Genomic DNA, 15790 nt, shown 5'->3' with positions numbered 1-15790 from the left:
CCCTCATTGATTTTAGTACAGTGCTGTAAAAATGTATTACAATAGGGGGAGCCCCAGGAGCAAAAAAACTAAATCTTACCTAGTGTTCCTTTAAATACCAATTGAATGCATTCTTGTGTAGGAGGTGTAACTTAATGTTATAATCTGGGTTTTAATACAGTTAAGGATATACCCTGAATATCCTCCACGTTTTCAGCATCTTCGTTAAAAAAGGTAGACCTGAGTCTGGTATGTATTTAGTCACTGTTTGAATTATCAAATCAAATCCAATTTATTTGTGTAGCTCTTTTTACACCTGCTGTTATTACAAAGCATCTTCATAGAATTCCAGTAATGACAGAAATCTTAACATGAAATGTAAAACCCACCAGGTGAGCAACCCAGGGGTGACAGTGGCAAGTGAGCTCCCTCAGAGCTCAGAAAAAACCTTGGGAGGATCCAAGGCTCACAAGGTGGGACCTATCCTCCTCTGGTCAATATACATAAATATTAATAAAAGGACCCAACACATCACATAGGTCTGCTGTTATGCTCGTGTGTACTGATACAGTCATAGTATACAGGTGTTGGTCATAAAATTAGAATATCATGAAAAACTTGATTTATTTCAGTAATTCCATTCAAAAAGTAAAACTTGTATATTATACTCATTCATTACACACAGACTGATATATTTCAGGTGTTTATTTCTTTTAATTTGATTATTATAAGTGACAACTAATGAAAACCCCAAATTCAGTTTCTCAGATAATTAGAATATTGTGAAAAGATTCAATATTGAAGACACCTGGTGCCACACTCTAATCAGTTAATTAACGCAAAACACCTGGGTCTCTCAGTCTAGTTCTGTAGGCTCCACAATCATGGGGAAGACTGCTGACTGACAGTTGTCCAAAAGACGACCATTGACACATTACACAAGCAGAGCAAGACACAAAAGTCATTGCTAATGAAGCTGGCTGTTCACAGAGCTCTGTTTCCAAGCACATTAATAGAGAGGCGAAGGGAAGGAAAAGATGTGGTACTAAAAAGTGTACAAGCAATAGGGATAACCGCACCCTGGAGAGGAGTGTGAAACAAAAGTGTGGGGCAGATTCACAAAGACTGGACTGCAGCTGGAGTCAGTGCTTCAAGAACCACCACGCACAGATGTATGTAAGACATGGGTTTCAGCTGTCGCATCGCATTCCTTGTGTCAAACCACTCTTGAACAAGAGAGAGTGTCAGAAGCGTCTCGCTTCCATAAAGGACTGGACTGCTGAAGAGTGCTCAAAATATATGTGCTCTGATGAAAGTAAATTTTGCATTTCCTTTGGAAATCTAGGTCCCAGAGTCTGGAGGAAATGAGGAGAGGCACAGAATCCACGTTGATTGAGGTCCAGTGTAAAGTTTCCACAGTCAGTGATGGTTTGGGGTGCCATGTCATCTGCTGGTGTTGGTCCACTGTTTTTTCTGAGGTCCAAGGTCAACGCAGCCTTCTACCAGGAAGTTTTAGAGCACTTCATGCTTCCTGCTGCTGACCAACATTATGGAGATGTAGATTTCATTTTCCAACAGGCTTTGGCACCTGCACACAGTGCCAAAGCTACCAGTACCTGGTTTAAGGACCATGGTCTCCCTGTTCTTAATTGGCCAACAAACTAACCTGATCTTAACCCCATAGAAAATCTATAGGGTATTGTGAAGAGGAAAATGCAATACGCCAGACCCAACAAGGCAGAAGAGCTGAAGGCCACTATCAGAGCAACCTGGGCTCTCATATAACACCTGAGCAGTGCCACAGACTGATCCACTCCATGCCACGCTGCATTGCTGCAGTAATTCAGGTAAAAGGAGTCACAACTAAGTATTGAGTGCTGTACATGCTCACACTTTTCAGTTGGCCAGCGTTTCTAAAAATCCTTTTTGTGTTGGTCTTAAGTAATATTCAAATTATCTGAGAAACTCAGTTTGGAGTTTTCATTAGTTGTCAGTTATAATCATCAAATTAAAATAAATATAAATGAGTATAATATACAAGTTTCACTTTTTGATTGGAATTATTGAAATAAATCAACTTTTTCATGATATTCTAATATTATGACCAGCACCTGTATATGATGTAAGCAATGATGATGACAAAAAATAAAAAATTTGATATACCCACTCCTTCAAGTTCCAACATCTCTTCAGGAGCATATCCAGATGAGTTCAGGAGTGCAAAAAGGCACATAGGGGCCATATTCACTACCGAGTCACATGACTCATATGAGTTACCATAATGAATTTCAACTGAATTGGATCAACCTATGATTTCAGTTTTTTACTTTTTCAGAATGATTTTGAACAAAGCCTTTTTGAATAAAGATTGATGATTTTGGTTTCCACTGACTGTTAAATTATTTTGTTTTGAATAACTTAATTTATATCAGTAATTGTTTACAACACAGATATTTCAGTAATAGAGATCCAATGCACAGTCTTAAGTCTTTCCGTTTGAGCAATGTATTTTCTGGCTTGAAAATTATCATAGACTGCTAGGTAAAAAAAATGTCTTTCTATTTCATTTCAAAAGAAGCAATCTCGGACAACCTATGTAATCAAGTTGCTAGTGTTATATCACTCAAATGCATTTGGGTAGCTTGTTTAAAATAACCAATAAATAAAAATAATCTGATAGGGTGGGATAATCAATATTGCCAGCCAGAAACCTTTCATTTCTAAATTTATTTAAGTTATTTTCCATCATTTATGATAATCTTGATGACTTACTCAGGAATTGATTTACTATCCAGATTGATTTATACCCCTACGCACAGTCCAAAAACACACTTTGGTAAGTGTATTGGCTACTCAAAAGTGTTCATAATTGTGAGTGAATGTGAGAGTGCATTTCGCCCTGTGAAGGACTGGTGCCCCCTCCAGGGTGTGTTCCCACCTTGCGCCCAGTGATTCCAGATAGGCTTCAGACCCACAGCAGCCCTGAATTGGATAAGTATTTACAGACAATGAATGAATTATATTTATGGTATATAGATATTTTGTTAAATTCCATTCCATTCCATTGCACATTTTTGTTTTTAAACAAACAGTATTTAATCTACCAAGCACCATGATCAGTTTATTTTTCTCTCCACAAAATGGCTGTGGTGTTTACAAACTGGAGCTCACGTCGATTCCAAACATTCCACAAATGAATTCCAAACATTCCATAATCATAACCTTAATGTGAATGTTGTCCTTAAAGCAGTCATTTACTGGATGTAAAGTCAAAGGTTTCCGTTGTAATTAGAAGTATATTCTCAGCCACTTCCAAACATTTACTTCTTCTTTGCTGCCAGCAGGTTCGGTGCAGATACCTTCACTTTGCCAGGCATATTTCTTGAGAGATCTGTGTCCTATAAAGACATGAAAGTGGTACAATATCCATTTATATATTCAGATTTGACAGTAAAGATGTGTTTTATATAGCTGTACTTATTGTTTAGGTCAAAATAGCAATATATATTTTAGAAGCAAATACCTTAACACTGCGGAATAGGTCTTTTTCTCTGGTGCTAGCTTCCTTTGCACGCATGAAACTGACCACAGCTGTACGGGCAGCTGGAATATTCAGGGGTTAGAGAGGTTGAAATAACTAGCGACACGTCTTATAATAACTTTTAAAAAATCTAATAACAGACTTGTAACCACCTCAAGTATAGCAGAAAAGCTATAATCCTCACCTTTTCCCTTTTTCTGTGTCCCAGGAGTCAGTTTGACTTTATACCTGAGGATGAATAAGACATTTTTTTAATAACATTGTGTATAATTCATTCATTCATTCATTCTTATTAACTATAATCTTTAAACATCTGATTTCCTTTTTTGTTTTGTATTGTTTTTGAATGATAAGCAATCATACACTAAGATGCACATAATAGCTTTATAATAGATGTACTCTATAGTTATACATCACACATCAACCAAACTCATTAGGTTTTTGCAAACTAATTTTGAAATCAGTGACCAATTGTTTGAGACACTCTGACACACTGCCACAAATTTACATACACCTAGGTTAAATATATATGCATACACTGTTACTATTTGGTGGCATAAAATCTAATGATTTTATGTATAAAGAACTACATTCTAAAAGTAATTCTCATCACTGAAGGAGAAATTAAATGTAATCTCTTCAAGACATATAAAGAGCTCTTCAGGGATATGTGGATTGCTGCCATTATTTGAAAGCATGCTCAGAACACAAAAGAGAACGGGCAGTGCGAGAGATTTAATCACACTCTTCGTAATCTGTTACGAGCACTCCCTCCACAAGAAAATGAAGATGGCCACAGTATTTACCCTATGTATTGTTTGCTTATAACACTACTATACACTCTTCTACAGGTTCCTGTTGTTCTCCTTGCTTTCGGTATGGTGGCACAGTAATCCCTCGCTACTTCGCGGGTTTTTTCAAGGGGGCTTATGACACTATATCGCGGATATTGAGGGAAATATAGAATTACTGTTTAATGCAAAGCGTGGGTTGTTAACAGCACAGGGAGGGTTTTAAAAGTCCAAATACTCATTAAATACATGAAAAATATCTTTCCTCTACTTCACGGAAATTTGTTTTTCGCGGGTGGTCTTGGAATGCATGTATATCATAAAAATCATACTACAGGCAGAAATAAAATCCAGGATGTTTGGGATTGTACAAAGTATAGGATTGGTATGTGTTTGGATGAAGTGGGGTGGAGTGTATACCATTTTACCCTTGGAGGATAATGGTCATTAAAAAAAATATACATCAGGATGATTTGCGAGAAACTCCAATTTCTGCAACCCAGGTATGTAAGGACAATGAAATGGATATTCCTTCCCCAGTGGCAGCGGTTGGGGTTTCAGGGGACAATGAGAAAGAGTGGACTGGTTTAGTTTTGGTAGTAGCCAAAAGGCCAAGGCCTTCATCTCGCCAAGTAGTCAGGATAAACCTATGGCTCCACCCAGAGAAACAGGTGTATTTTGATCGACAGTTAGTAACACATATGACAATAATACTCAGATAAACTAGTCAGCCAACAGAGGGACTGCATTCTAATTTGTACTGTTTACCTCATACCGCTGCCATTCCAGGGGATGGTCCCATTACAGGGGTTATAGCATATCTAAACACATACACACAAACACAATACAAGCTTATTTTAGGCCCTGGAAATAGGGCATTTGTCACTGGGATGGCGACCTATTAACGTGGGAGTGGATGTAGCCTGTGGGACATTGGGAGCCAGTTGGAAAGTGAGCTGGTGGAGTGTTAGGACCCAGCGGGAAGGTTGACTCTCATGGGGAGAGTAGCGAATATAAGGAGCTCTTGCAAGATATTTGTGGTGCCGCTATTATTTGAAAGCTTGATTGGAAGGCCAAACGGTAATCTCTGGGTTTGGTCAGATTTTTTGCTATTAAAGTGCAAGGCTGTGTAGCTGGATAGGCTGTGGAGACCACGGCTGGAATTTAAAGCCAAAATGTAGAGGCTGGTGAAGGAGGAGCCCTCTGAGGATGTTGTTGTGAGCTTTTCAAAAATAACTGCAGTATCCTATGAAAGAAGGACCTTGGAGCTGTGTGACATTGACACTACCTGTGTTGTACAATCATGTATTAGCTAGTAAAAAGGCCATAACAAAAAATGGCTTAAGAGTAAGCCCCCTAAATAAGGTCAAATAATTGATATCATACAGCAAATGTGTTAGATGGAAAAAATTACCCATGCTTTAAGGCAGGAAATGGATCAGTTTAACGAAAACTGGAGAAAATGGATGAAATATACGACATACAACATACTTGTAATTTGAGAGGGCTGTGTAGGGGGCACATACAGGGACAGCAAACATCAGGACATCATCTGGGTGTGGCTGACCAGTCAAAGAGTAAAGAAAGTTTTCTCCTTCCTATCAAAAAAAAAAAAAAAAACCCACCTGCAATCAACTTACATACCATTACAATACAAACAGTATCAACATCTAAGGTATTAGAACACATTTAGATGACTAGGGCAGTGCTAAGTTATTCAAATTTAAGACCATCATTTAATATTTATTATGCTACGTAACATTCTGTAGAACACCCTCATGAAACAGATTTTCATAGGGCAGAATGAACAAAATTCAGACTTTTGTTTCTTCATCTACGTTTTCTCACTCTAATACCCAGCATAAATTATTTACATATAACACAAATCACTGGGAACAAACATGACTTTACAAATACTGACTGCTAAACACTGATGTAGAGGTTAACAAACTCATCTGTTAATATATGAACAATTTTTAATAGCCCCAACTTCATCCAATCATCACAGATTTTAATTATTAAAATAAATTATTTAAACAGCTACCATGAATTACTTCATGGTAGTAATTGTTTTTAAATTGTTAATGTTACAGTACCCAAAGCTGCCTGTTTAAAAAGATACAGAAAAAGCTTACATCTGCTCCAGGGTTTTCCTGGTCCAAGTCCTCAGCCTCCTAGAAAAAAATCAGTGAGGTCATTGTAGCATTACTTCAGAAGTAACAGATATAAATGTTCCTTTACCTCTATTATATACTAACAAATGCAGTCTGACAGTGTTACAGGATTTCATGATTATAGGAATGATTAAGGTTTTGGTTTTATTTAAAAAAAATTTTTACAAGCAAGAAATGCTTCATATTAAAGCTTATTAGTTAGCGTTACCTAACATATAGCAAAGTGATTATTTATGCTTAAACTTTTCATGACGCTAAATTGTATTAGCTCTTAAGAGTCCTTGGTTGTTAAATGCCCAAGTATCTATTCTGAGCAATTATGCAGTGTTACCAATGAGGTGTCAATAGAAAATTCTTTATAAAAAAAAAAAAAAACACAAATCCTGATACTCAGCTCCCAATACTTTGTCATCCTGTTCAGTGGTGTCTTCTCCCGCCTGGCCACCATCATCCCGCTTCTTCACCAAATTCTCAGCCGTTCTTTGCTTCTGGCCAAGTTTCTGAGGCACCCTCTTAACCGGTTCATCTTTTGCTTTTCCTTTCTTCTCCTTCTTTCCTTTATCTTCCTTGTTTATACCAGCAGACTATAAAAGGATTTAAGGTGTTAAATAAATTAAGTAGTAACCTGTACTTATGGATTATATCATGGGTTGCAAAACTGGTTCATAAAATCTACCTTGCATATTCCAACTAATCAGCTATTGAACAGGTCCTACGTTGTGTGTTAAAGCAGATAAATCTTTATATGGAAAAAAGATAAGCAGGAAAACTGTAGGCAAAAGATTCGGAACCACTGATCTAGATAAATCTAATAAGCAGTACTGACCCCAAGCAGCTTCATCATCAGCTCTCTGTCCTCCTCATCTTGATCTTTGTATTTGTCTCTGATTTTCTTCAGCTTGTTCTAAACAAAAGAGCAGAGCCTTAATAGTGCCACATCAGAGTTGACCGAAAGCTTGAAATTAGACCCAAGATAACCAAACTATCAATTTTATAGAGATCTCATAGTTTCATCAGAGGGTTTTAGATATGAATGTGTGACTGCAGTGTAACCTTTTGTCCCCTCTTTGGAGGCTGTTGAGTGGCTCCTCCATTCTTAGAGCTTTCGCCAACTGCAGAGGAACATTGGTTCTCCTCATTTTTGGTCTCTGTTTCTTCGGGATTCTCACTGCTCTGCTGCTTCTGCTTCTTCTTCATATCCCTTGATTCAAAGACATTTCCATGTAGGTTAGCTCAAACCCCAGGTCCTGTACTAGGCTACTAATTTTTTAATTTGTAATTTTATTTAATTATTTGAATTATTTTACCTTCTCTGCTTAGCAGTCATATACTTTTTGCTGAGTGGTTCCAAGTTGTCCTGTTAAAGGAAATATTAATTATTTAGGTAAGAGTGTCATCCTATTAAAGTCAACATGAACATTTTAGAAACATAGAGAAATAAATATATTTTATGATTAAAGATCATGAAGAAGCAACACATTTGTTTAAATGAAATAGTACAAATAATTGTATTTAATATTCCTTAAACAGAAACAAGGAACTCAACGTTCCAATTTGACTACTGGCCGCGTTTAATAGACCAATATAAAATGAACATCATGATTATGTCATTGGCAAAGTGAACAGAAACAAGCACATCCTCTTAATAATGACAAAAAGGGGTTCTTGTGCTGTTGAATGTCAGAATCGCATTGGAAAAAAAAAATTACCTTAATTTTTATAGAATAACAGCGTCGAAGATATTATTTTTCCTTTTTAATACAAAACAAAAAATTATAAGTGTGGAACACTGACCTGTTTATCCATCTCACATTTAAAAACGGAGATGGAGACCAGGCTCCATCCCAAATAGCACCTTACTCCCTACATAGTGCTCTTCATGTATTATAATACTAAGACAACTATTGCTATTGCTACTGTACCAAATGCTGTAAATGTTAGTATGATGTGAAACTACATATAACCTGTTTAAGTATCTGACATAAAGTGCATTATTTGGGTGTGGAAACAGGTATTTTATGTCATACATATATTTTGTGCTACATACGGAGAATGGAAACTTTCGAGACGAAGACTGTTTCATAGCTTACATTTTTCAGATGTAAGATTTATTTTGTTAATCATAAAGCCAAAACAGAGAACAAATTTAGTTAAAACAAGGCATAAAACAGGTCATCTGTTAAACACACTTAGTCTGATCAGATTCTATGCCTTGTAATCAGAGTGAAAACAATGAAACAGTGGCTTTTGCTCGTACATCCCGGACGTGTCAAAACCTCATCCCCTTGCTAAGAGTTAGGTTATTACTATAGGACAACCTGTCTTTCGCTTGCAATCTGTTAAAATAGCTAGAGAAAGCATCTGGATGATCCATATCCCATGTTCCTACTATGAACCGCAATATGCTGTGACATTTTGCCACCATTTAAGCTCCGCCCACAAAATGTCTTCTCTGGTTACAAACACCAAAAACATCTATATTTAGTCTAATACTAAAACATAGTGGAATTCTCTTCTCTTTGTAACAGAGCTTAATTTAACAAAGAAGAAAAGAACACTCCAGATGAAACCCTGCAAACTATAATTCTAAAAATGCCATGATTTTATCAGCAGGAATGATCCTTTATCACCGATTTCTGATCCAGACGTTTCAGCCAATTCAAAGCACTGATAGCAATCCTAAATTTGATTTCACTGCTCAATGGGAGACTATAAACTCTGATACTACATTAGTATTATTAGCGCTTTATTTTGGGAAATCCTGTACTCTGTCTCAGAAAAAAAAAAAATTACAAATCTGGAATCACTATTTACAAGTTAGATATTTTCACATTTTAATGGATTACAATCTGTGAAAAGTCACTAGTCTTTTTGGCGTAGTTTAAATTTTAAATTCTTTATTAAATTTTATATATTGGTATCTTTGTTGGACATTTCTCACTTCCAAATTCCAAATGTTTTTTCCAGCAGTGTTATCTAGGTATTTGGCCAAATAAATCAAAGAGACAACATTGCTATGTTTATGATTAAATGTTTTTTATAATATACCTGATTTGAAACTTCTTGCTTGAAACCAGGATTTGGGATTCCCCTGCAATGATAAGGGAAAAAATTGGGACAAAAAGCGTGTTAATTTCATTTAAAATTAATATGAAACCAAGCAAGGAACACAAACCAACACATATTCAATTTTCTTGATGCTTTATTTAACTGACAAAAACACAAAGAAAAGATTTCCAGTGTTTTCATGTAACTTGAATGGATTTTGTACATAAAATCACATTTATAAATTAATGCAACACATTCCAACAAATTGACTTATTGTCCATTTTATCAGCTCTACTGACCATACAGTAACTCTATGTATTTATACAATTACAGAATATAGTTCACCTGTTTCTCTGCATAATATATTGTACCCATATCACCCTGCTCTTCAGTGGTCAGGACAGGTATGCTTTGGGCGGTGGATCATTCTCAAAGATGTAGTGACATGGTAGTGGTGTGTTAATATGTGTTGTGCTGGTAGGAGTGGATCAGACACAGCAGTGCTGCTGGAGTTTTTATAGGCTAGGTCCACTCACTGTCTACTGTATTAGACGCACCTACCTCGCTGTTCCACCTTGTACACGTAAAGTCAGACACTCGTCTGTTGCTGCACAGTGTGTGTTGGTTGTACTGTGGTCCTTAATCAGTGTACACAAGACACTGTGAGCTGGATATTTTTTAGTTGATTGTGTTGGAATTTTTTTTTATTCACAGCCCAGCAATGACACTGAGGACTTTAAGCAGCCCTGCTTTATCTGATATATTTCTGTGTTTGTTTGACCACGGATGAGTCAAACGCAGAGAATCAACTTCCCCTTCATTTATTTTTAATCCCATGTAGTGTGCTACTGTGTGGTTTGGGATAAAGCAGATGTCATGAAGTGGTAATATAATTAAGAGCCCAAGCACTGAATGTGCTGGAGCCTTATAGTTTTTGTTCTGTATTTTCTTCTTGTTTATGGGTCCAATCACTGAAGGTCCAAGGGAACATATTATAATTGTTCAGATTTGTATTTTTAGAGTTCAAGCACTCAGTGCATAGAACCCTATTGTTTTTGTTGAGATTTTTAGGGGTCCGAGCACTGCAGTGCAAGGAAAACTATTTTAATTGTTCAGATTTTTATTATTATTATTTGGGGTTTGAGCACGAAATGCTAGAAACCCTATTGTAATTGTTAGGATTTTTATTAGTGTTAAAGCACGCAGTGCGTAGAAATCTATTGATTTTGTATTGGTTTTTCTTCTTACTATTATTATTACTATTAGGGTTCCAAGCACAGTGCAAGGAAACCTATTGCATTTGTTATTGCATTCTTTTTCTTCCTTCTTTTTCTGCCTTAAAACAAATCGCACAGCACAAACTGTAAGACCTACAGACTTGATACTTGGTCAACAGGTAGTAGTAGCCCCGCTGCTTCTTCTCACTCACTGAACACATGCCATTTGGCCACAAATCCTCTAACACGTCTTACATATGCCTGCCACCCATGTTCCCTCACCTCAGCCGACAAGTCTGCGTACTTCAGCTTCTTCCTTTCAAAAGCTTCATCTACTGCATCCTCAAATGGAACCATTAACTCTATGAAATTAATTATTCATTTCCTTTCAGAGTAGAGCACAACGTCTGGCCTCAGTGAAGTTAGCACAATGTCTGGCCTCAGTGAAGTTAACACAATGCCCCCTGGGGCCTGCAGCTTTTTTCCTACATCCACCAGCAATTTCCAATCTTGTGCTTCACCCCATCTACCAATATTGGTAGCCTGCGCAATTTCTTGAAAACATTCCCTCTCACGCACAAAGTGAACTATTTTATTACTACAGCTAGTCGTCAACGCAGAAACCTCTAGCTGTTTGCTGTCCAACAATCTGTACAAGCTGATAGAATATGCTTCAGCGTGCCAACCCCTGTACATAATCCACAACTAGGGTCTTCACCCACCCAAGACTGGTCCATGATTTTGCAGTGTTGGAAGGAGAATATACTGTTTTAGCAATGCTATGAAAGGCAGCACTTATATTAGCTTTAATTGTTACCTTAATCTATGATCACACATCCTGGACCTTTTATGATTACGTACAGTAAATAAATGCAAGTTTGTTTTTATGACATTTTACACAATGTTCAGATTTTTCTGAAAATTGTCCCTTTATACCTATATATAACTGACTTTATATGTTATATTTCTACGTTAATTCATTTTTTGTTTCTTTTATTGCAATAATTTTGTTTACATAAAATACATACATGGTGATCGCAATAAAAATCTATAAGAACTTATCCACAGTTGATTATTGACAGAGTCTTTTGCTAAAGAGTATTACCTGTTAGACTGAAGGTGTGTGAGCGATATAGTAGTGTCTGGAAAACTGATTTCTTTTCTCTCTTCCTCATCCTCACTCTTCACATTTTCTTCAGCCTTCTCTTCAACCTCTTTCTCTTCTGAGGACTCCACTGGTTTCTTATGCTCTTTAATTTTTTCATCCTCTACTACTTCCATCACATGATTCACTTCACTTATGTCTTCCTCATCTTCTGCTTCATTTGTGCTGTCTTCCCCTAGGAAAACATTAAGCGTAAGGGAACTAGTTGGAATTTTGGATTAGTATGATTACAAAAATGGTCAATACAGTGTAATTTCAATAAGTGGATACATTTTTTAAAAATTGTCTGAATACAGGAAGACTCTTCGATGTGTTAAAGAGTTTTTTGAGAGATTATATCTAATATATATATATATATATATATATATATATATAAAATAAAGAATATATCTGAATAAAATAATTCTATTTTAAATTAATTACAGATAGCTTAATTAAACTTTGTAATATTTAACATCCATATATTACTCATGTCATGTCTGATGAGAACACATTTATTTATTTCAATTTATTGCCAATTACACATAGCAGAAAATATTGTGGTATATTGGAGGATATATTGAATGTATTTATACACATGCACACAGGCTACCTAAGAGCTCCTCTCCTTCCTCTAGAAGTTCTGCAGTACTGGAAGTCACATCCTCCATATCTTCCTCCAGAGTTTTAACCTTCCTCTCCTCCTGATGTCTAAACACACACTGCTCATCTACCTACAGACAGAACAAACCACACTGAGTGAACTGGTGAAAACACAACACACGTGAATATGTAAAAATTTAGTCACAATGTTCTGGGAACTAATTTTTTTTTTGTCTCAATATATTCAATTCAGGATATTTTAGAAATCCTCTCAAAGTAGACTGGCAGATGAAGTGACGGAGTCCATTTAGGCTGTGTTCACATAGCAGGAAAAGTAGCCCAAATCTGATTTTGTGATCAAATCTTAATTTATGTTCTGCTGTTCACACTTTCTATATAATGTGACGTATATCTGACATCAGTCTGAGGGTCCTAAAGCGACATGAATGCGCCAAAGGACAGTATTCCAGGTTCTGGCGAGAAGTAAATATTAATTTGCTTCATACAAATCACTTTCATATTTGAACTGAAGGAAAGGTACGGCACTGGTGTTTTACTGCACAGCGCTGTATCTCAAAAGCAGTGGTAAACAAAATACACAAACCATGACTTGTATTAAAGTACAGATACTCAGTGTAAAATTTTACTCCAGTAAAAGTAGAAGTCTTCGATTTAGCTCTCCACTTGAGTAAAAGTACAACAGGATTTACCTTCAAAAGTATTGAAAGTAAAAGTACCATGATTTATTATGGTTCTAATGTTCCATTATAATTTTTGTAAAAAGATTAATCAACACATTGTACACTCTTGGTTCACCGTTTTTTTAATACAATGTCATTAATTAGTCTGACACTGATGAACTCAACAGAAATGGCCAAAGATGAATTACAATGAAGGTTATACAAACTGTAACATACACCCAAGTTGTTTCCCGTCTAAACAGAGAGGTCACTGACTCCTGAGTATTAAGCCCAATTTATTTGGTTTTGCATCAAATTATGGCGTTGGGCAAACATTGATTCGAAATTTTTGCCGTAACCTAACTCACACCTCTCCGGAAATATAACTAAGTATGCGTTGCATTAATGCAGACCACAATGACTGTGACTGGTCAACAGATAGACGAACATGGATCAAGTTGAATGGATAAAGTCCAAAAATATTAACTCCAAGCAGCAAATTCACAGCCAGAGATGTCCTTAGACATTGGTTTGGACGTTATAGAACAAATAAGAAGATTAAACAAAAGAAAAATACAGACGTCTCAGGAGAAAAAATAATTACATTTACTACATTATTTTCCACCACTGCACAGAAAACAATATTTTTGGTTTGAGCTTTTTATTTAAACGTGAACTGATGTTTCTTTCACTCTAAGAGCAAATTTACCGGTTCTCTCACAAACACAAGATCTCCAAAGAGGAGACAAATGTCAACAACTTGAGTTTAATATTTCCATGACCCACATTTAAGCAGCTTCTTACTCATATGAAAAATAGAAAGAAGCTCTTCTATTTTTATTTTTTTTTTTATAAAAACACAATAAAAATTTCAACAAATTTAATTTTCTCTTAAATGAGAGACAGAAACCTGGATTAAGAAGTTTCACAGATTTTTCATTTCCCAATATTTTTTACAAAATGAAAATTCTTTCACCAGTCCATTTCCGTGTCCTAAACATCTCATATTAAAACGGAAATGCTTTGGACCATAGTCCAGAGATCATTTTCAAAGGCAGAGTGACATAAAATTCACATGAATTCCTATCTGCCCGTTCAGATCAGATATGGACCGGATTTCAAAACCACATATGAAAGTGGCCCAAAACTGATTTTAAAAAGTGAGATTCAGTGCGATTTGTGTTGTTCACACATCCACAAATATATGACAAGAAAGAGACAATGCTGTGTGAATGTGTAATCTGACGATTTCTACAGTAATGGGATTATTCAAGTGAAAATGTAAACAGCACACTCAGATGGAATTAAGGAATAGAAATCAGATTAAGAAAACTGATAGAGAACTAGATTTTAACTCAGTTAGTAGATTTTCCTTGATTTCTTACATTTTTCTTAGTTTGTGCATGCATGATAGCATCGAGACATTTCTGACTCATTCTGAAGTATCCTCTCCATTCGGCATCTGAACACTCATCACATATAAACCTGAGGTTTTTCTACATTGTTGATATGATTACTGACAAAATCTGAATTTTGGCTGTAATTGCATTAAGAGCATGTAAACTCACTCATAGTTTTTGATAAAAGCTATACATCTTAACGTACAGTCAGTGTTTAGCTAATTTAATATATAGTTATACTAAATGATTTTAACATATCAGTGTGTAAAAGATGTTTGTAAAGAGTTGTAAATACATTTTTTGATTACCTTGAAGAGAAAACCAAAGCCCATAATGAGATAAGAAGGCGGTAGGAAATTCTTCTTTCCTAAAGAAAGACAATAACTACCTTAAATTAAAAATCATACTATATTTACAAATGCTTAACAAAGCAGAGCTTTTTAGACAGCTTAACAGAACTAACAACAGTAATGTAAGGAATGGAGTAGGTTTAACTATGTTAACTTAAAATTTTGCCAAAATACAAGAGGCCAAGTACAACACTGAAATTGTTTTCAAGTATTCTAATTCCTAGGAATCCAAAATGTACAGATTCAACCGCAATTATATACTAGATCAACAATCAGTCAGACTCTACCTCTAATCATAAAGCTTCCTGTTGTTAAATACTCTCCAGTTGGAGCAGTCTTGGACACCTGAAAGAGGCAGAAATAATAATATGAATATTATGATTATTTTATGATCTTATATCATGGTTGTATTTTAAATACATTTCTACTAAACCTTTCTTAAGCATGCCCTGACTTATATAATAGACCCACTTTATGGACTATGTGGATTGTATGGCGTCACATTAATGTCAAATGTAGAGGGTGCAAAAACACCTTGTGGAAAGTAAACATGCAAGTTTTAACAATTAACGTGTATAATCACTCTAACAAGCGCAAATACAGAAGAGCACAGAGAGAGAATGCGAGCACACACTGATCATAATCCTGCACTTGAAATGTCTTTTTTTTTTATTCTCAAATGGTTTATACACTATTGATTTTAAAGTTTCCCTTGCGCGCCAAGCTCTTTTCCCTCTGGTTCTTTAAGAGGTTTTTTCACACTTTTTTTCACAAGTCTTTTGACAGTTTGTAGGCAGGTTTAAGGCTGTTTCTCTCAGTAAATGCTATCGGCTGATATCTCCTGGTTCAGAGAGTGTCCGCTC

General features: G+C 35.9%; 1 protein-coding gene across 2 annotated transcripts in view; it reads right to left on the bottom strand.

The window, feature by feature from the left end:
• Positions 1-121: 121 nt before the first annotated feature.
• The window catches only part of LOC136697661 (ribosome quality control complex subunit NEMF-like), a 32349-nt gene continuing 16680 nt past the window's right edge, over positions 122-15790 (bottom strand). Inside the window, exons 19-32 of one of the 2 annotated variants that reach the window (XM_066672883.1) lie at positions 15215-15272; positions 14886-14944; positions 12508-12628; positions 11856-12090; positions 9534-9576; positions 7793-7842; positions 7539-7686; positions 7312-7389; positions 6890-7069; positions 6447-6485; positions 5803-5909; positions 3705-3748; positions 3503-3582; positions 122-3377 (exon numbers count right to left, since the gene is read on the bottom strand). In XM_066672883.1, coding sequence (XP_066528980.1) covers positions 3300-3377; positions 3503-3582; positions 3705-3748; positions 5803-5909; positions 6447-6485; positions 6890-7069; positions 7312-7389; positions 7539-7686; positions 7793-7842; positions 9534-9576; positions 11856-12090; positions 12508-12628; positions 14886-14944; positions 15215-15272 — 1320 coding nt within the window. In that variant the 3' untranslated portion in view covers positions 122-3299. Of the gene's footprint in view, positions 3378-3502; positions 3583-3704; positions 3749-5802; positions 5910-6446; positions 6486-6880; positions 7070-7311; positions 7390-7538; positions 7687-7792; positions 7843-9533; positions 9577-11855; positions 12091-12507; positions 12629-14885; positions 14945-15214; positions 15273-15790 lie in introns of both variants that reach the window. The other variant, XM_066672876.1, reaches the window with a different exon arrangement.

The sequence above is a fragment of the Hoplias malabaricus genome, chromosome 1, assembly GCF_029633855.1.
Source record: "Hoplias malabaricus isolate fHopMal1 chromosome 1, fHopMal1.hap1, whole genome shotgun sequence".
NCBI classification, from domain to species: domain Eukaryota; kingdom Metazoa; phylum Chordata; class Actinopteri; order Characiformes; family Erythrinidae; genus Hoplias; species Hoplias malabaricus.
The sequence above is the reverse complement of the archived record's forward strand: the minus strand, read 5'-3'. Positions and strand labels throughout refer to the sequence as shown.